The following is a 21740-nucleotide window of genomic DNA, read 5'->3' on the forward strand; positions in this document are numbered from 1 at the left end:
GAGGCGGGCTCGATTACATCATGGGAGGAGCTTGAGAAGGAGTTCCTTTCTTACTACTTCCCGCCTTCCAAAACGGTTAAGTTGAGGAACGACATCACTACCTTTTGGCAGCTCGAACACGAAGCCCTTCATGCAGCTTGGGCAAGATTCCGAAAGTTGCTTTGAAGCTGCCCGCACCACGATATCCCCAAGCACGATTTGGTAAGTACTTTTTATCACGGATTAACACTTACTAATCGTGCCACCGTGGATTCCGCGGCAGGTGGGGACCTGTTTAGGAAGTCGGCCAGTGAAGCATATGAGCTCATCCACGAGCTCGCAAGGAAAAGCGTACAGTGGCAAGAAGATCGGCTTGCCGGACCCTCGCGACATCAAACGTTCGTCGTGGAGAAAGAGGCTCCGAAAAGTTCCATGGCAGAAATGAATAAAAAACTTGACGCTTTGATAGCCCAGTTGAGCCTTAACAAAGTTGCATAGATCCTGATGTGCAATCATTGTGGTGGAGATCATGACGGACTTAATTGCCAAGCCGGTAGCCCTTTCGCCGGTGACACCGAAAATGTAAGTTACATAGGAGGCAATCAAAGGTACAACCCTAACCCGAACTCCTACTCACACCACCACAATAATAATAACAGCGTATGGAGGCCTCGGTACCAACACCCTAACTTGTCGTATGGCAATAATAATAATGTATTGAGGCCCCCACCCGACTTTGATCAAGAATATCGGGAAAACGGGCTAGGACAATCACAAACCATGCCCGGTGGTCGGAACACTCAGCCTCCCGACAATGTGCATGGCCAGTCGGTAACGTCCTTGTTAAAGGATATCTTAACCCGTCTTCCCGATAGTGAGGTGTTTTGCAGGGACCTTAGCCGCCAGGTAGCCCACTTGAATCGTCAGCAACAGGAGAGGCCATTAGGAACCCTCCCGGAAAACACCGAGCAAAACCCGTGGGGCAAAAATAGAGAGTCCGGACAGGCGATAACTCTCCTAAATAGTAGAAGTTCGGACCCATCGAGTTCCAACTCGAACAACCTGCAGTAAGCCGCCGCATGAGAAAGTCGAGCTACTCTAACTCTAAACGTAGCATCGGTTTCAATTTCTCAAACCCCTTGTTTATATGTATCATAATCGTTTTTCACCTTATTTATATTTATTTTTTTATTTACTTGTATTTTTTCTCCCTTTTATGTTATTTTTATTTTTCTCTTTTTAGTTATTTTTATTCTCTCCCGTCTCAAAAATCAAAAGAAAAACAAATCCCATTTTTAATCCAAAAATAAGCCACGTGGAGCGTACACACCAGTACGCCCCGCGCAGCTGCGTGTCTATCCCATTTCCGAAATAAAAGACGAGTTACGTGGGGCGTCCCTCCTACCACGCCCCACGTAACCTTCGGCAGTTATCTCTGTCTCGAATAAACGCCATGTATTGGGACACGCGGGGCGCCCCATAGGGCACGCCCTGCGTATCCTAGGGGAGTTGCGAATTGCAACTCCCCATGGCAGCCTTTTCCTCTTCCACCTCTCCCATCACTCTTCCCTCTTCCCCATGTATCTTTCCCACTTCCACACTCCACCTCCTCTCACCTCCAATCACATCACCTCTTTTCAAATTCAAACATTATTCACCTTCCCTCCACATTAATTTCACTTTAACCACCATCTTAATTACACTTTAAAAATCATAAAACCATTAAATATTCAAAAACCACCAATTAAAATTCATAAAAAATTTAAAAACTCTTTTAAAACCGAAAAATAATGCTTCCACTTCTGTCCTCCACACGGGGCGTACCCCCATTTACGCCTCGCGTCCTCGTCTTTCTCCCACCAATTTATGGCCAGGAGGTGCGATACGCGAGGCGTGCTTCCCCGCACGCCCCGCGTGCCGTGCCGTTTTTGTGTCAAATAAAGATCAGGAGGTGGGATACGCGTGGCGTGGCCCCTTCACTCCTCGCGTACCCCTCTGGGAATCCGAGTTTTACTTGGATTCCCCACTCCTCCCCTATATATACTCCTCCCTTTTTTCCTTCTTCTCCCCCACAACTCACTCTCACTCCCCACACTCTTCCTACACTCTTTCTCAATCCTTCATTACCACCATGGCAAGACGCAAGCATATAGCCGACATGCGCCCCCCACGGTCCACTCGGGCCCGTTCCTCTCGTTCTCAACAACACCAATCACCGCCACCCCCGAACGAGAAGGAACACCGCCACTCACCCGCCAATATCGGGCTCCTTTCCATCTCCTCAATGAAGAAGAAGCCCAATCCTACCAAACACTCTCCGCTGCCCACATCATGGAACTCTCATACATCAACCGTAGCACTCTCGATCGCTACAACTTTGGAGGTGCTTTCGAGGACCGCCTCCGTGCTCTTAATTGGCTCGATCACTATCATGCACGCCAACACGTTTATCCATCATTGGTCGTGGAGTTCTACACCACCCTCGAGTCTAACGGGGTTCCCGGAGCCGCCCTCTTCAACTTCCGCCTTCACAACCACCCTTTCTCCATCAACACACAATGGCTCCGCACCATTTCACCCGCCAAGCGGAGGACGGCATAGCACATTGGCCCGAGGGTGTCTCCCCTCATGATTTTTGGACCTCCATCACCGGGTCCGACGATTATGACGTCTCCAACCTCCGCCCGGCCTGCATCCACGATCTAATCCTCCAACTTCTCCACCGCTTCATCTCCTTCTACTTCTCGGGGAAGTCCGAGTCCACCAAGGTCAATAAGCACGAGATTTTGGCCCTCTATTGTTGTGCGAACGGCCTCACTTACGACCTTTCCTACCTCGTGGCCATCCAACTCCACTACATGCCCACCCGAAAACGTGGCAAACTCGGGTTGGGCCATCTAATCACCATCTTCGCCACCTCCGCTCTTGGCGAAGCTGCCCTTGACCGCCTTCCCAGCTTGGAGCTGTGGCCTTTGGACAAAAATGCCTTCAAATCACTCAAGCGCCCCACCTCCAGCCCGGGTGAGAGTTCGGGGGGCAGCCCAACCCCAAGAGGACGAGGGATCGGACTCGGACATGGGCCTAAACTTCAGCCCACCACCCAACCACGACTTCAACTCCATTTATGCTCGGTTGGACGCCTTGGAGGGCCACCAACGTGCCGATCGCGCCCACTTCGACTCCCAATTCGCCAACCTCAACACCCGTTTTGACACCCTTGAGGCTAATCGCCTCATGGACCATTCCACCTTCATCACCCGCTTCAACTCCATTGAGGCCCAACGGCGTGAGGATCGAGCAAATTTTGACTCCTTCGCCAACGCGTTCTTCACACATTTTAATATCCATGGGCATCCTCCTCCGCCTCCATCCTAGTTTCCCTATGTTCTTCATTCTATGTTTTTCCTTTTTCATGTTTTATGTTTTTAGTTCGTTTTGTGTTTTTCTTGTACTTTCTTTTTATCTTTTGTGATTTTCTTGTCATTTCTTTTGTGTTCTTCTTGTACTTTCTTTTTATTTTTATATATCTATGCTTTCCCTTTGTATTTAGTTTCATTTATTTCTTCTTCCCATATTCAATTTTTTTCTGTTATGCTTAAGTTAATCACGTGCACGCGGGGCGTTCCCCATTCCACGCCTCGCATACCCCACCGTTTTACCCGTATAACTGGCCCAGAGCTCGGAACACGCGGGGCACCCCACGTATCTGAGTCTCTGGCTAAAACAAACTTAAAATGCACCTCCTACGCGGGGCACTCCCTTGGGCACGCCACGAGTAGGACCTGGCCTTCAAGGGTCCTTTTTAAATTCCATCTTTATTTTTGTTTTTGTTTTTCTTTTCTTTTGCGACGTCCTTGGAATAGACGTCATTTTAATAACGCGGAGGGTCGTGCAACCCCGCACTCACTGTTTGTTTTGCACTAACAAAAACAAAAATAAAAAATTAAATAAACAACAAAATAATTAAACTAATTTATCGATTCTTAAATTTTTCCGACACACTACCCCCTCGGAAATTAATTCAAAGTTCCGTTATTTGTTCTTAAATAAAAAGACGTTAACACAAAGGATCGGTTTGATTAAGAAATTTTAGTTTTGATTCTGAAGTTATAGACTTTATACAAAGCCTAGATTCGTACTAAACAAAAGCATTGAGTCCTAACCCACAGGTCATCTCTATAATGAAAATTAAAAAGGCAATAAAAACGGGATAGTTGAAAATTTGACGAGAACTTGAACGTGCACAATTTAACCCGAAAATTTATGAGGTATTTTTGAGCCTAAAAGAGTTCGTACGAGAACTCTATTTCTTTCACAATTTTTCGAGAGCTTTGACTTCACTCGACTCATAGAGTTTGCACCTAATACCGGGTTAAGTACACTTATTTTGGTATAAATGGCAATAGATGATAAAACGAACCCACTTAGGCTAATTCTTTTCCTAACTTATTTTTCTCGTTTTCATTAACCTCTAGGAAACCCCCTCGAGCCTATTAATTGACTTTTTGTTAATACCCTTTTAACATTTAACCCTTTTTCCTCTTGTTTAAATACCAAAAAAATCAAATCGCACCAAAACTACCCGAAATAAGCCAAGGCCTTGATAAGTAAGCACCATAAGCTTTCGAAATCGTTTTTGTGCCGCTCTCAAAACAAAAAGAAAAAGAAAAACACAATAAAGAGCAAAAGGCATTCTCAAGCTCCACCAGAGCAATTTCGAGTTATATTTTACCAACTTACTAAGGCCAAAATAAAAACACGGTGCGATCATCAAAATGGTGTTTGAACTCGAGTTTCCAAAAATTAACCACTAAAAAGCCACCCACATTACAACCCCCCTCCGGGTTCATTTTTAATAATGTCTAGACCATAACATAGGAGGAAAAACCCGGATGAAAATGCAAACTCAAAGTGACTTCGAGTAAGTGCAAGGGAGAGTGCAAAAACACCGACCCACCAAAATTTGAGCGTAAGAGTGAAATCCCTTGGTGAGGTATTATCGGGTTCTCAAAAGATAATCGACCCCCGTTAATATTGCCTATTAAATTTGATCATGGAGGTTTCAAACAAGTTTTGGTCACTCATTTGTTTGCGTAGGTACTTGCCGAAAACTTTGCATAAAACTTTAGCTTCGGAATCACGCACTTGGTAAAACCAACCGGCGGTTTGTTTCTTAATAATCTCAATCCCTTGTCTTTCGATTTCTTTTACTTGAGGACAAGTAAAACTTTAAAGACCGAGGAGGTTTGATAGGAGCGTTTCGTCCCTATCTTTTAGCGTGATTTACGGTTTAATTTGAGATGAAATAAATAAGTTTAATTGTAAAAATAGAATGTTTTAATAAAATAACGAAATAAAAATAAATTCCGTACTTTCGGTTAATTTTCCTTATTTTTGATTAAATTAGAAAATAAAACGTCAAGCTAACTCGGCTCTCGAGAATTGTATTTCAGGTACGAGTAAGGAGAAAAAATCCACCGACATACGCGGGGCATATCACCCTTCACGCGGGGCGTGGAACACTAAGTCAGAAATGATTGCTCAATCCGCAGGCACCACGTGGGATTCACCCACTGACACGCGGGGCGTCCTACCTTACACGCGGGGCGTATGAGCAATGATAAGCTCAATCATAAATGTCAGACTGCATGGTCTTCCAAGTCAACTGCTGTCACGCGGGGCATCCCAACCTACACGCGGGGTGTATATGGGAAGTTCTTCGAGGCGTCCGTTAGGCCACGCGAGGCGTAAAAGACTCATTTCAGGCCATTAAATCTCAGGAGCTCAACCACGCGGAGCGTACCCCAATCTACGCGGGGCGTGGTTGAGACAACAAGATCTGAATTTGGTCCACATGCAGGAGATTTCTGACGAAATGGGTCAATACGCGGGACGTACTCCACCATACGTGAGGCGTATCATGGGAAATCTGCAGAAAATCATGTTCCTCCATGCTTGCACCTTGTAAACTTACAATTTTACCCCTAGTTTGATGTGTATAAATAAGAGTGACTAGCACTCATTTAGACAGCTTTTGAAATACAACTCTTGTTATAGATTAAGCTCTTGCTACTTAGTTTTAGATTTTATTTTTACATAGCAAATCTCTATCACCTTGAGAGCTTGTTCGTTGATTCCGGCATTCCGTCAAAGTTCCGTTCCACCTCCATTCACCAAGCTTGAAAGTTCCACATCCAAGTCCTAAGAGACGGCCTTGAGTCCGGTTAGCTAGTTCCGAGGGTGGATTCTTCCCTTTTCACTTGCTAATTAGCTTGTACTCTTCCTATGTACTAGGCATGGTTGTATTCCATATTTACATTCTCCATATTTATAATTTATGATTCATAATCTCTTTTTCTATATATGTGTTGATGTTTGTTACTTGTTTTGATATTCGTAATTGATTATTGTGTAGGGGAACGCGATTTCCGACGCCATTCGGGCTATCTTTAGGGATTCATATAGGTGTTGCCTTACCGGGAGTGACGCTCCGGAAACCGTAGGAATTAACAAACCACGGAACTTACGGGCCCTAATTTCTGATCCCAAGCATTAGACACGCCTTGACTAGGAACCACGTAGTCTAAGTACTTCACGGGTCGGTCACACTACGCGTAGTCGTCATTGCAAGAGTAAATCATTAACCGTATATATATATTGGGCGTCATTGTTTATCATATTTATAACTTATCACCATCCGTATGATTTCGTAGAGTTTTTGTTATATAAATTTGTTTCACCCGTAGTTAGGAGTAGTTTGTAGTTGTTCCCCGAATCAACTCAAAGTATTCACCGCTTAGATAACGTATAAAACCGAGTCGTTTCATACTTGTAGTTATAAATCCTGTGGATTCGATACCCGGTCTTAACCGGATTATTACTTGATACGACGGGGTACACTTGCCCCTAACTAGTAGCGTTTAGTAGAGATAGAGCATTTAGGAAGATCACATCCATAGTCGTAACGCACTTATCATAATATATTTTTCGTAAGCTCTACCTAGGCGTCTACACATCAAAGGGAACGAAGTTAAACTTGTTGGGACGAACACAAGCCAAATCCTATACTAAAAAAGGAACCAGGCTCACGTAATGACAAATCATTAAGGGATAAAGATCAAAATGATAGAATCCATAAAAGCTTCGGGAGCAAAGTGACAAACCCCACATCTCCTTTAATTCCCCCATGAAAGAAATGATCTTCTGGGTAGAGGATAACAAAATTCGAATCGAATACCCACCCAAGCTTAAGAAGAGCCGGAGCAATGGAAAATATTGTCACTTCATAAAATCGAAGGCCATGAAACTGAAGATTGCAGGCAATTAATTATAGAGCTTGAAAAGATGGCCGAAAGCGGTAAGTTAGACTGTTTTTTTAAGAAATATGGAGAAAACTCAAAGAAGGAAAGAATGCCAAAGGCCGCACCTTTAAAGGAGTGATCAATGTCATAGAAAGAGGGTCATGACCTAAGAGGAAGAGAGAAGAAGTTGCACCCTAAATAAGATGAAGGAACTGTGGTCTGATTTTTACTTCAGTCACATAAATAATAAACCTGATGAATGGCATGACGATGCCTTAGTAATAGAAATGATGATATTATACTTTCAAGTCTGAAGGGTTTTCGTTGATACGGGCAAGTCCGTTAACATTATCACTAGAAAGGTATTTGAGAACCTTGATATCAGAGAAGATAAGTTAACCACAAACACAGCCCCGCTAGTGGGAATTAGTGGACATACAATACCTCTCCTAAATAGTGTTCACTTAAAGGTCGAGATTGGAGACCCTGGTGAAGGAAAATAGACAAACGTTTGGCAGCGGAAATATAAAACTTTTAACCTATTTCCTTAAACCAAGATCTGTTAATCTTTATTTCATACAAGGAAGGATAGAAGGAAATACCTTTCTGAAGAACTATCTACCATTGCTAGCGAATTGCCCTCAACTCTAGATCCGAGTTCACGAGCACAAAACAAAAACACAAGATCAAACAATATTAGAATTCAACCGATGAATAGCAACCAAGATAGATTGCCTCTAATTAATCAACACAAGATCAAGGATAAAGAGAAAAAGATGAAAATCAATTGATCGGAAGCAAGCGGTGAAAATCGATCCACTATAGTAGGGGGGTCGAATTCTCTCTCTCCGAGATTGTTAGGGTTGGCCGAATTTATCAATAGGAGGGGTATATATAACCTCTTGTATCTAAACCCTAGTTAGATAGAATTAGGTTATTGAATAAGAGTTATATTCGGAATAATACTCTTATTATTATTATCTATAACTATATCTAAATATAAAGATAATAATAACTTATTTAATAGGATAATAATTAGAAGTAATTTAATCATAATAAACTTTCTAATTGAATTGTCATATAATTAATTTAATCCACAATTTGAATCTAATTAGAATTGTTTAAAATCAAATTAATTCTTTATGTGTTTAATACACATAAATCGCCCCCTCCTTAATATGGGCCTTAGTGGACTCAGTTGGGTTTCCATCAATTAATTAACATTCATTCCTCTTTTGGGTTCCAAGTCTTATGTGTGACCCATTAGGTTCTTATTGCGTCTAGCCGTATACAATCATTAAATTAATTTTCCAAAATTATATTTAATCTTTGTATAACAGAATGAGTGCGAGAACTGTGATTGGCAAAACCGAAACATTCCCTAGAGCTATAAGAAGACATGTTGATTCCGTCGTTAACCTTTCCGTATTAGTTACAGTATAATTCGATCATTTATCAACTACATCCTTGAATAGAATCTTATGACTATGGATCATGTCAAGTCACATATAGCGAGATGTTCGTTTTACTTGTACAGGCCGAGTTAACTCCGAATAGATAGGTTAAGTGAAATCTCCATTTCAAGTCTTAAGCTATCACCTTGCAAGGATTTAGAGTTAAGTCTTCCACAAGCGATCCTTGGACGTATCTCCCATTTATCAGGAGTGACAAATGCTCAATCCAATGTTAACTATCCTGCAATTACTTCCTGTGATACCCAACGTCTGCCTGAACACACCCCAGAGTCATCCCTGTTATGGATCGTGTTAGAATAGGATCAAAGCATCGCATTCCATAATCCAGAATCACTAATTAACATTCCTTTGAGTCTGAGGATTACTTATACCTATTAATACCAATGAGATGAACAGGTGACAAGGATAAATCCATCCATCCTGTTATCTCAAGTCGGGTCCCCAATCCTAATGAACTCTTTCACTGGATTCATGTAACTGTCCAGATATCTGCATATCTGAAGCTTGTGAGATCAGCTCTCTGTCACGATAGAAAACATTGTTACATACAAGTCTCAACAGTATTATGTCAATCCTTATTCAAAACATATTACTTAACTTGGGGTGGTTTTAAGCTTATTAGTTTATTATAATGTTTTGTATCACTTCATGCTTGTTGAACACTTTATAATCACTTTAAATAAACTTGGGGATTTCCTTTTATTTAGACTTATTTAGTTCTTTAAAAGTAATTGCCTTTATACAGTTATGAAACCATATCTTATTAAAATAAATGATATTAAGAACAATTCATTTACAGCTGGTTTATATTCTAGAATAATTTTCTATAGGACACTAAACCCCAACACCCAGGCCCAAGTGGAGAAGCACGCTGAATTCCTCGTGGTAAACACCACTTTGCCTTATAACGCCATTGTGGGAAGACCACTTTTGTCCAGCTCAGTAGGGCGTTATCTATTCAACACCTAGCCTAGCAGATTTTAATAGAGGAAGGCATGGCCATTGCTTGAGGAAACCAATTAGTAGCTCACTAGATGCACATGGAATCCTTGAACATGAAGCCTTGGATGGAGGATGAAAAACAAAAGGAAAGGGAAATAGTCGAACATGTAGGCTCCTTAGAAATAATATGGTTAGTAGAGGGCAAACCAATCCAAATAGCTATTGAGCTAGTTGGACTAATCAAAGAAGACATCATCAAATGTTTAAAAGATAACATTAACGCCTTCATCTGGTGCCCAGTATAGGTCACCGACATATCACCTAAAATCATGATACACTCCCTTAACATTGATGAATTTGTAGAAGTTGTTTGTCAAAAGAAAATAAACCATGGCCTAAAAAGGCAAAAGATAATCAGCACTAAGGTTAAAAAATTGATATATTGTAGGCATATTGACCCAGTCCAATATCCCATATGGAGAGCCAACATGGTACTTTTAAGCGGCCAATGAACTCGATTACTCTTTCGCGTTTTTAGGACTTTTAACAAATGGGATCCATGTTTATATTTCACCATCACTTACTATTTTTAAGGATGACGCTTAGTGTGTCCCTTCCGGTGAAATTATTTTACTTATTAGCCTTTTATCAGTTTTTAGGCTAATAATCATATGTCAAAGTCGCCACTAGGGTTTAATGTCCGGTAACATATAAATTTAAATAACACATGGGCTCACAATATGTCATCTCTTCAGAGTTAGATTCGTGACTTAAATTATTTAAGGATCTGATTAATGAACGCGTAGACTTGTCTTTTTATTAAAATACCATATATAATCTAAGTCAAATTCCATTTAAATTATCGTTTTACGAACGAAAGCGATAAATAAATATGAAAAAGATAAAAATATATTACATCACAATCGAATGGCACAAATAGCCCTAATACATCATTTCTAATCCTAAATAAACTATTAAACCTACAAAACCGATGAACATTATTCGTGGGATAATGAGACCCATCTTTCTGATTAAACTATGATGTCAGACTCGATTAAATTGGACTCATTCAAGCCTAATCAACTTAGCACAACAACATGCAAGTTATCTCCACACCCTAGTTTATAATTCTAACGGGTTTAATATTTTAGAAAAGACTAAAATACCCCTTATACCCAAAGTTGATTTTAATTCCATAAATTACGTACAAAATACATAAAAGTACAAAATAAATGTAAATTTACGGAAAACAGGAAATTCCTACTCTACCCAGACTAAAATAGGATTCTGCTTGTCTGACTTTATTGTCGATCTGCTATGTATATAGTCAGTCGACAACAAGGGTAGCCGATTGGCAACGACGTCGTTGATCGGTTTCCTGTCACAAACTTTGCTTCAGTGAAGATAACAATGGCAAAAAACCCAAAAACCAAATAAAAACAAAATAAACAGATTGCAAACTAAAAGGGAAGACTTTTAAAACCCTTCAGAATATACCTTTAGAGTTGTAATCTGGTTTTGTATAGGGTAGACCCATAAACATGAAATCCAGAAACATGAGCAGTAACCCGAACCCTAGTGAATTGGTAACCAGAAAGACCCCGAAAGATCAGAAAAGTGATTCCAAATGAGTTTAGAATCGAATTGTAGTAGAAATAACAGGATTTAAACCCGAAAAAAAGTTTTTAGAAGTTTATAGCGACTTCAGAAACCTGAGATACAGTGAATGGACTCTAATGAATCTGATTTTGTCTGTATTAACTCGTATTTGTGTTTGAATCTGGTGTTTATCCCTCTAAAATGCAATGATTTTCAATCAAAAACTCTTTTTTCCTTCCTTTCTTTCTGTGTATCTTTTCTTTTACTAAAAAATCTGTTCTCCCCCTTGTGTCTGATAGTTTCTGCCAATTTGTTCAAAATTTGGCAGCAAAACTGCCATAATTCGAATTTATAATTGTCGAAAATTGTCACTCATAGCTGATCGGTAACGGGGTCGCTGATTGGCTACTGATGTGGTAGAAATAACGTTTTTCTTTTAAAAACCAATAAAGTTAAACCGAATTGATTTTGTAAATTAAGAGATAAGGTTCAGGTCCTGACTCGAGTTCCCATATAACGTGACGTATAGTCCACCTACATAACCGTATGCAAGTAATATAATCTCATCATTAGGATCGAAAAAAGTACGTGCTCATATGTTGCCTATCAATTAAACGCTATTTTGAAGCCAAGACGTCAACTATAACCTCGGTGTAAAAATTAATTAATAGAAAAGAGCGCGGTGAGAGGGAAAAGAAAATCATACCTGAGCAGTTGACTTGTCTTGTCGTAGTACACTCTTCTAAACTATCCCCATCGTTTCTTAATCAATTTTTCGTAATAAAAAATAATTTTACCTCCCGATTGAGAATGATGAGGTGGTGATCAATGCCCTCTGCCTCCTACGACACGATCCCCTTATCTCGGAGAGACGACTGACTTAATCACAATAATGAATTAAAGTTGGACTTTTAGTCTTGAGGATAAAAATGGCAAAAATAGGCTCAATAAATTCCAATAATCATCAAATAGCCGTCATTTTAAACCTCATGCCAATTGCGAAAAAGAGAGCAATAAGTATAGGCCACCTGGACAGAACGTGCAAGATAGAAGGACACTACTAGTTCTAAGGAATCTTTCATGCCATGTATAAACAGAGAAAGTTGTACACACGTGCTAAAAGGACTGAAGTAAAATTACCAAAGCAAAAAAACACGCCATCGCGAGATTCTCCCTCTTTTTGACTGAACCCTGCAAGAGTTCAGAAAAGAATGGGAAGGAGATATGGTACCGTATAAAACAAATTAGGACATATGGTGCATTATGTGCCTTCGTATCTAACGCCACCTGGAACAGTGTAAGCCTTCGGATCTAGAAAAACTTAGATAAAATGTTTTCTATTAAAGGAAACTTTCATGCAGCCAAGATAAAAACCTATCAAAGACTCCTCACGGTAGAAGGCTTCTCCTAAAAGAATAATTCTAACAGAAGAAAAATTTATAATAGGGGAATGACTCCTATAAGAAGAGGAGTTCGACAGAAACATTATAAATAGACAAATTAACCACACTAGATGGTACGTTAACATCATTATATTATAAGTATTCCACTTCCTTAAACTCTTCAATATCCCTACTTACTTGGTAATCAAAGTAGGTTCGCGGACTCAGATCCCTCTATGACTGTCTGTTTCTTTTTGCAAGTGCTCCCCCACAAGACTTGAGGAACACTTCGAAAACATAGATAATAATTTGTTGACTATTTGTCCTTTAAAAATTTCAGTCTCATGCCACAACAGTTACTCTATCCTTTATTTTGATCTAAATTTAGTAGCACCATGTTTCATCAACTATACTTTTGGTCTTGGAGAAGAAAGACAATTTTGTACTTATACACTATTTTATGTGCTCACTTTTTCTTTTATTCGATGCGGGATGCCAAAGTTTGAAAATAAATTTCCAACTGAAAATGATAAAATGCGAAAAAATATTGAGTGTCTTGGAATTTAAATTTTTATTATATATATTATTTATAGCGTCAGCAGATTCAATCAATCTGAGTCAATCAGTTAAATCCATTGACCCATAACCCAGTTATCAATCCAGTTCGACATTTGACCCTTTTTAAAACATTGGTTCTACTATGAAAATACAAGGAAAAAATAATTAGAGAATGTATAAGGAGTTCTTTTTATATTTATGAACCTGACAAATTATTTGAGTTTCCAATTTAAAATCTTACTACCTCAATGTATACCTTTTTTAAGATTCGGTCTTGGATATTTAGTTTTTAGAGAAAAAATGATATATGGAGGAGAGAGAAAGATATGAAAGATGAGAGAGAGAGAGGGGGGAGGAGGGAAAAAAAAAAGCAAAAGAGAGAGTTATAAAGTGAATATTAAAAATTTTGAGGGTAAAAAGTTTTTTTTTTTAATGTTAAATGGGTCAATTTTTTAATTTTATAAAAGTCAAATCAATAATGTGGCAAACCACAAACCTCGATGAGAGTTTACATCGGAATTCAAACCTGTCAAATAGAGATTTAACATCTTACCACTCGGACCAACTCTTATTGACTCTATCATATTTATATAATAACTTGTTAAATATTTATATGGAGCTCCAAAGGAAGGTGCTTATATCAAAACTCAACTAATATTGTAATCACAATTTAATTTGAGAAGATACCTTAAACAAAATAGTAGTACATTGAAAGCATTAAATATTGGTAAATGGTTATGTTGAGAAAAAGTTAAAATTGTGAAAACTACAAGTCCAATCAAACAAGTACAAGTGAATCTATGTGATGTAATTGATAGTGCATAAATTCCGTTTGTTTTTGTTTGATAGTGTCCTACTACATCAAACAAAACGACATAGTATTAATCCAACATTCGAAAAATTCCACATGCTAAAATATCTAATCAACCGCTTTCAAAATGGAGTTCTTATATTAAACACCCGGTCTTCCATATCACTCGAATGACCTTCAATTCACATTTGGACACGTGTATTGTGATCTCACGTAATAACTAAAATAGTGGAGCCTCTTATAAAATGTGTAGGTCCATATTACACGTGTCAAAATATATATGGAAGGTCTTCCATTTGACATGGATAACCGGGTGCTTCTAATAGTTTGCCCTCAAAATGAAATAATGTCGCTGAAATATTCGCCAATTATTAATTTATCAACTCTTACATTCCGTTTCCCTTAATGAGCAAGTGAATTTGCTCATTAACCGTTAGATATAAACTTATTAAATTTAAGCCTCAGGATGCTTTGAATCTCCATCTTATGATTCTAATAAGCATAGATTTAACGGTGAATAAGTAAATTCTACATGTTCATTAAGATGCATGTGATCAAGACTGTCTGTTTCCATATAAGTTAAAGAAAGATAGCTAGTATATGGATTAAAGGCTAAATTATGTAAATAATTAATTTAGTTCAATGTGAAATTATTTCATTCCCTCTTACAAAACTACTACTTCTCTTTCTCTTCAAATTTAAGTGTTCTTTTATTTTCATTAAATTTATCCCTCGATTTTTCTATTGATCGAGTTTTTTCTCCTTCAGATTGCTGCTTTCAAATTGAGGAAGAAGAAAAAAATGTCTTCCTTTTTTTTCTTTAATTTTCTTGTTTTCTTTGTTCAGTAAATTTCTTTAATTGGATTTCATATATTTTTTCAATTTTTTTAATCCACTTGAACTTTATCGGTATTTTATATTTATATAAGATTTTATTTCTTACTTTTCTTGTTATAGTTACATTTTTGTTATTGAATGGAATTAAAAAACAGTTTAATTGGGTGTGATATTAATATTTAATTTTGACTCAAATAATTAGTGTATAAAACATGAGTATATATGGATTGTGATGATATTCCAACATGTGTCAAAAAATATTAAGATGTGCATGTGATTTGGGCAATTATATAGGGATAATTACAATTATTTAGTAGTATAATTATTGAAAAGGAAGAAAAGAAATCGCTACTTTATTATTATAATTGATAGAAAACTTTGAATTGAATATAAAATCAGAAAATATAATTGATTTAGAAAGATGAAGGGCATTATTATTATTGGAAGGATGAAAAGGAAAAAGGAATGGAGAGGTGGTGGAGTCAGTATTTATTTGAAGACAAACGTATTGGAGTTGTAGACGTAGCCAGCCAGTTGGCAAAATTCCTTGACTTTCCATTCTATGTAAACATAACAATTTCTAGCTACGTGTTATCACACAAAAAGAGCTGTCCCATCCCATCCCATGTAAACACTAAGTATCAGTAGCGTTGACTTGGACACTAAGTTACCAACTGAATTTGGTCATTCATAGTCAGATATAGGTTCATGAACCTATATCTAACGGTGAATGACCATATTCATTTTATCACTCAGAGTCCAAGTGAACGCTATTGCACTAACTATTAATATTTAAGTATTAATAAAATATCTATTACGTTTTTCAAATACTTACAAATATTTTCTCGAAATCTACGAGTAAATATTTTCGATAGATTTAATATGATTTTCGATTAACGGTCAAATTTTACAGCGTCAGAGGTCAAATTATATTATAGGGGGATATTTGAATATTATCACTTAATATTATTATAATATCATAAAGAACACATAAACCAATCAATGAGATTACCTTATCCAAAAAGTACAACAGTTAAATACGTGGTTCAATCAAACGAAGACCTTGGATAGCACATGCACCTCGTCTCTTATTCTCTACCAAGACCGGCTCTAAGTCTAAGTCGGTAGTGCATCGGCCTAGGGACTAGAGCTGAAAGGGGTTCAAAAAAATTTCTAGCTCTATGTATATGTATGGTTTAATTTTTTTTAGGGCAAAGTATAAAAATAAACCTTGTGGTTACACCTATTTTCGATCGACGCTTTTATGGTTTAAAAATTTGCAAACTGGTACATTGAGGTTCATTCCATTAGCAAAATGCATACCAAATTGACTAATGGTGTTAAAAGTCAAAGAGAAAATAGTTAATTTTGTCTTATATTTATTTATTTTACAAATTAACCTCATTTATTATCTAATTATATCATAACGGTTTTGATCAATGTTTTGAAAATCGGACCGGACGTTGAATCGGTGAGACAACTGGTTCAAGGTTCAATAGGTTCAACCGGATAAAAAAATAAATAAATATATATATATATAATAAAATGATGTTTCATTGAACATAAAATTAAAAATTTCATACATATAATAAACAATTTTTAAGTTAACATATTAATTAAAAACTAAAAATTCATACAGATAATATAAAAATTCACACATAGGTAACCAATCCTCAATTTAACACATTAATTAAAAATTCACACATCTAAAATCAAACTCATAGTTTAACACAATATTAAGATTAAAATTAAATTAATTAACATCAATTATTAAAGAGGTTGTTCTCTACCTAATTTTTAAATTTTTTCCTTAATTCAATATGTTTTTAAAAAAATGGCAAAAAACCAGGGTCAATCCGGTTCACTGGTTCAATACCGGTTCGCGGTTCAACCCCAGTTTGATGCGGTTTAATATAATTGAACCTGTATAGCTAAAACCGGATCGGACACTTGACTGGTTCGCGGTTCGACCGGTCGGTCCGGTCCGGTTTTCAAAACACTGGTTTTGATATATGTAGCCCTTAGGGTTGCATATAAGCATTAAATACAATGGAATATTCTTTTGTATTTTCAAGATGTATATTTATTATGCATTGAACTTTTAAATACACCAAAAATAATTTAATGCAATCATAAATTCTTTTATATTTTCTATATCTGCATTAATTTTTTATTTTTTATTTTTTCAAAAGATATCTGCATTTATTATGCATTGAACTTCAAGATGTTATTTGTAACTGTGTTAGTAACAGAATAAAAGTTACAAATAACATGTCAAAATAATACAGTTACAAGTAACCTGTCGAAATGATAATGTTTAAGTATGACAGATAAAAGTTACACACAAAAAACTGTATACAACCCGTCAAAATACAATTAACTGCTTTATTTTATCAACGAACTTCTTTGGAATATCTGATGTGATAGTCAAATAACTGTCAAGTCAGTAAGTTCAATTTTTTTTTGTAAGGATAAAATTGAATTTACTTGACATTGTTAGGGGTAAAATTGCACAAATTCATAGTTACGAGTAAATCTGCACTTTTTAGAAAACGTTAGAAGTTCAATGTATAATAAATACAATTTTCAAAAAATATTATCATTTCGACAGGTTATTTGTAACTGTGTTATTTCGACAGGTTATTTGTAACTTTTATTCTGTTACTAACACAGTTACAAATAAGCTGTCGAAATAATAAATGCAGATATCTTTTGAAAAAATAAAAAATAAAAAATTAATGCAGTTATAGAAATGGTAAATTCCAAAAAAAAAAAACTTTGTGGTTTCATGTTCTTCCAAAAAAAACCCTCGTGGTTTGTTAATACAAAAAAAAAGGACTGTGGTTTGCGCCGTTACCCGAAAAACGGAAAATGGCTTAACATCGTTAAAGTGCTGACGTGGCACAGGGGTAAAATTGGAAATCAAATTTTTTTTATTTTTTTCCCTCTCTCTCTCTCCTCCTCCTCTTCTTCCTTCTTCCTTCTTCCTTCTTCCTTCTTCCTTCTTCCTTCTTCTTCCTCCTTCTCCTCTTCTTCTCTCTTCTTCTTCCTTCTTCTTCTTCCTCCTTCTTCTTCCTTCTTCCTTCTTTCTTCTTCTTTTTTCTTTTTTTTTTCCTCTATTCTTTTTTTTTTAATTTCCAGATTTTTGGAAACTTTAAAAAAAAAAAAGGAAGAATAAGGAGGAAGAAGAAGAATAAGGAGGAAGAAGAAGGAAGAAGGAAGAAGAAGAAGGAAGAGAGAGAGAGGGAAAAAATAAAAAAATAAAAAAAATCGATTTTCTAAAATTACCCCTTGCCACGTCAGCACTTTTAACACCGTTAAGCAATTTTCCGTTTTTCGGGTAACGGCGCAAACCACAGTCTTTTTTTTGTATTAACAAACCACAAGAGATTTTTTGGAAGAACATGAAACCACAGAGGTTTTTTTTAGAATTTACCCTTATAGAAAATATAAAAGAATTTATAATTGCATTAAATGATTTTTGGTGTATTTAGAAGTTCAATGCATAATAAATATACATCTTGAAAATACAAAAGAATATCTTATTGTATTTAATGGTTATATGCAGCCCTAAGGACTGCATATATCAAAACCGTTATTATAAATAAACCTCAAAATAAAAAATAAAAATCAATTACACTATCTTCTCTATCTCTTTAATTTCTTATAATCCAAGCTCCACAAAATCCAACCAGAAATCTACCACAAACCCCACAAAATCAAATGGGCTGCGTTTCGTCAAAGATGTTCAGGGAAGAACAACACCATCGAGACATCATCGTAAAAAAAAATGGAGGTCGAGTGGGTCTCAGCCACATTGTTTCTCTCACTTCAACTACTTACTGCACTCTGAATCTCGACATCAAAGAAAAACAGAGCAACAAAGAACAATCGCAACATCCTGATGAAGAAGATGAAGAAAAAGAGAAGAAAGAAGCAATTAAGAAAATACAATCGCCAATTTGCGATGATCCGGAAGTAATCAATGTTGGTCCCATGTAATTAGTTCCAAGGGGGGTTAGGAACTAATGTAACTTTTTCGTTTAATTATACTGACTTAATCAATTCTTTAATTTACTTAATTCAATTTTGGTCAGCACGACCGAGAGAGATGTAAGACAGCTTTAGTCAGAGGCTGACTAGAACCGTTTTACTTGCGAGTTGGGAATTAACACTTAAGTCAGCTTCCAACTCTGCAATATGATTACTCAGTGTCAGCTTAAACAGTTTATATCCTGAGTAATTTAAACAAGCAACACATACATATATATATATATTGAGAGAAAGGGTTAGAAATTACTCAGCAGACTTATCCTGGTTCGGCCTCACCGCCTACGTCCAGTCCCCAGAATCCTTCTGGGCTTTTTCAATCCAATACTGAGCTCTTTAAAAGTAGAGCACAAACCGTTTACAAGCAATTGAGTATGCAAGAGTACCTTCCTCTATTCGTCTACTCAACCCTACTGAATGTTATAACCGAACACTGAGATTTTCTCTACCGCTGAGTACTAAAACCGAGTACTCAGCACCACTCTCTCAATTTTTACAATTGATACAAATTTGTTCTTTCTAGATGAAGAACACTTTAGATGAATACAAATTCAATCTAGACTTTTACACAGAGATATGAATTTGGTGTAAGATTTTCTTTCTTGTTTGAATGTGCTTTGTATGTATGCTCTTTTTCTTTTGTATTTCGGCAAAGGATCCAAGAGTTGGACTTGTCCTTTTATAGTGAATTTTTGATGCCTCAATCATTTGAATTCGGATGTATCCGTTGAATTCAAACGGCTCCTTGCGTCATTCACTGGTCAGCATACAGATTTTGCAGGCCAATCCTGTCTTCTGAAATTAGCAGGTGCCAGGCTTGTCTTCTTCCGCCAGGTTCATCTTCTAGCACCAGTTTCGTCTTTTAGCTAACGACCAGTTGACCCATGCGTCTCGAAACTGTCTCCTTGCGTAATTCCAAGGCTTCTGAATTGGCGCAGACTTATGTCGGATCTTGTCTTTTAGTAAACGGATCATCCGCGCTGTCCTGACGAACACTCAGCTTGAACTTATAGACGTTGCCTTTGATCTTTTATCTTTGGCGAGGCTGAGTCATGTTCCACTCAGTTTCTTTGGTCAGCTTCGTCTTCAAGTATTGGTTCTGAAGAAGACTTTTCTTCTATTATGCTGAGTCGTGTTCTACTCAGCATCTGTTACTCATGCTGACTTCGTCCTGTCTTACTTTTTATTTCTTTTCACATTTATGATTATACTCAATATTGAACAAACACATTAGTACAATTAAATCAAAGCACTTAAATTTAATTGTCTTAATCATGGATTAACTTAAATAATTTTGTCAAATCAAAATCATGTGGAAAGGTGTTTCAACAATCAACACATGGGAGCTTATGGAGGATCTTGAAGATGGAGTACCGGTTCAGAATTCGAAGAAAAGCCCCAAATCGAGAGGTTTAATTCTAGGTTTGCAGATTTTGATGATAAAACTCCATTGAGATTTCTGAATCAATTTGGGTCTCCGAGAAAAGCATAGACAGTTAGCCTTTGTTTGGGAGTTTGAAGGTTAATGGAGGTGAGAGTTAAAGGAGGTAATGAAAATGGAAGGGAAGTGATGGAAAGGAAAGTTAAAAATTAACCTTGCTTGGGAGTTTATAGGATGTAAATGAGGTTAAATGTTTAACTTCGTTTGGGAGTTTAAATGTGGAGGGGGAGGAAGATTAAATTTACTCTGCAGAGACAAGAAATTTTAAAAAAGTTTACGTTACTTCCATTAACCCCCAATTTGGAGGTTAGAGGAAGTAAAGATTTAACCCCATTAACCTCCATTTACTCTAAAAAAATAACTCCCAAACAAGGTTAACTTAATACTTAACCTTCCATTACTTCCATTTACTCTCATTAACCTCCTCCCAAACAAAGGCTTAGGGGGAAAAGAAAACAAAGTAAGAAGAAATTCTGATTTCAGCCCAAAGACCCATTCTCAAATGAACGAAATCAAGTAAGGCAGTGCTCAAATTAAGTTATCCGATGAAAGAATCTCCGGTCAGGAACAAAATACAACCATAGATTGTGATAATTCCAGCGAATCATCATCAAGAAGGAGGAGTTCCAGTCCTTTATTCGATCCAGAACTCGTTGCATTATACGAAAAGGAATTAACTTCAGATGAAGAACAAATCAAAACCATCATTTCACAAACCCTCAAAAATTACAATCTTCTATCCTTACCATGAGGATTGTTGGAGGATATGATAGAGAGATAGATAGAGAGAGAAAAATAGAAAAAAAATTAAAAATTAAAAAGAGATGGAGAAGATGGTGTAATTGATTTTTATTTTTTATTTTAGGGTTTGTTTGTGATAATTAAATAATAAGGAAAGTTAATTTATAAAATAAATAAATATAAGGACAAAATTATATATCTTCCCTTTGACTTTTAACACTGTTAGTCAATTTGGTATATGTTTGCTAACGGAATTAACATCAAGGTACCAGTTTACAAATTTTTAAACCATAAGAGTGCCGATCGAAAACAGATGTAACCATAAGATTTATTTTTGTACTTTTCCTTTTTTTTATTCATATATTAATGTCTTAGGGTCCAAATAATTGATATTTTAGATATATTGGCCCAATTGACTTTTTGAATATAGGTTATCTAGAGGTATTGTGAAACATTTTTTATTTTATTTTGCATAAACAATGGTATTTGGTGAACGTAGTAATAATATGTACAATAAAATCATTAATGAAATACTTTTTTTTGTTTATTATTTATAGGAATATATTTTAAAATTCTACGTACAATTATTCTTGTTAAAGGGCTGTTGTCTTGCTTTGGTATGTT

General features: G+C 36.7%; 1 protein-coding gene across 1 annotated transcript; it reads left to right on the forward strand.

Moving 5' to 3' along the window:
* The first annotated feature begins 18607 nt into the window (after positions 1–18607).
* On the forward strand, positions 18608–21126 carry LOC136217116 (uncharacterized). The gene is made up of 3 exons (XM_066003699.1): positions 18608–18875; positions 20255–20356; positions 20960–21126. The coding sequence occupies exons 1-3, from the start codon at positions 18608–18610 to the stop codon at positions 21124–21126; spliced, it is 537 nt and encodes a 178-aa protein (XP_065859771.1).
* Positions 21127–21740: the final 614 nt, after the last annotated feature.

This window comes from Euphorbia lathyris, chromosome 2 (genome assembly GCF_963576675.1).
Source record: "Euphorbia lathyris chromosome 2, ddEupLath1.1, whole genome shotgun sequence".
In the NCBI taxonomy this organism is placed as follows: domain Eukaryota; kingdom Viridiplantae; phylum Streptophyta; class Magnoliopsida; order Malpighiales; family Euphorbiaceae; genus Euphorbia; species Euphorbia lathyris.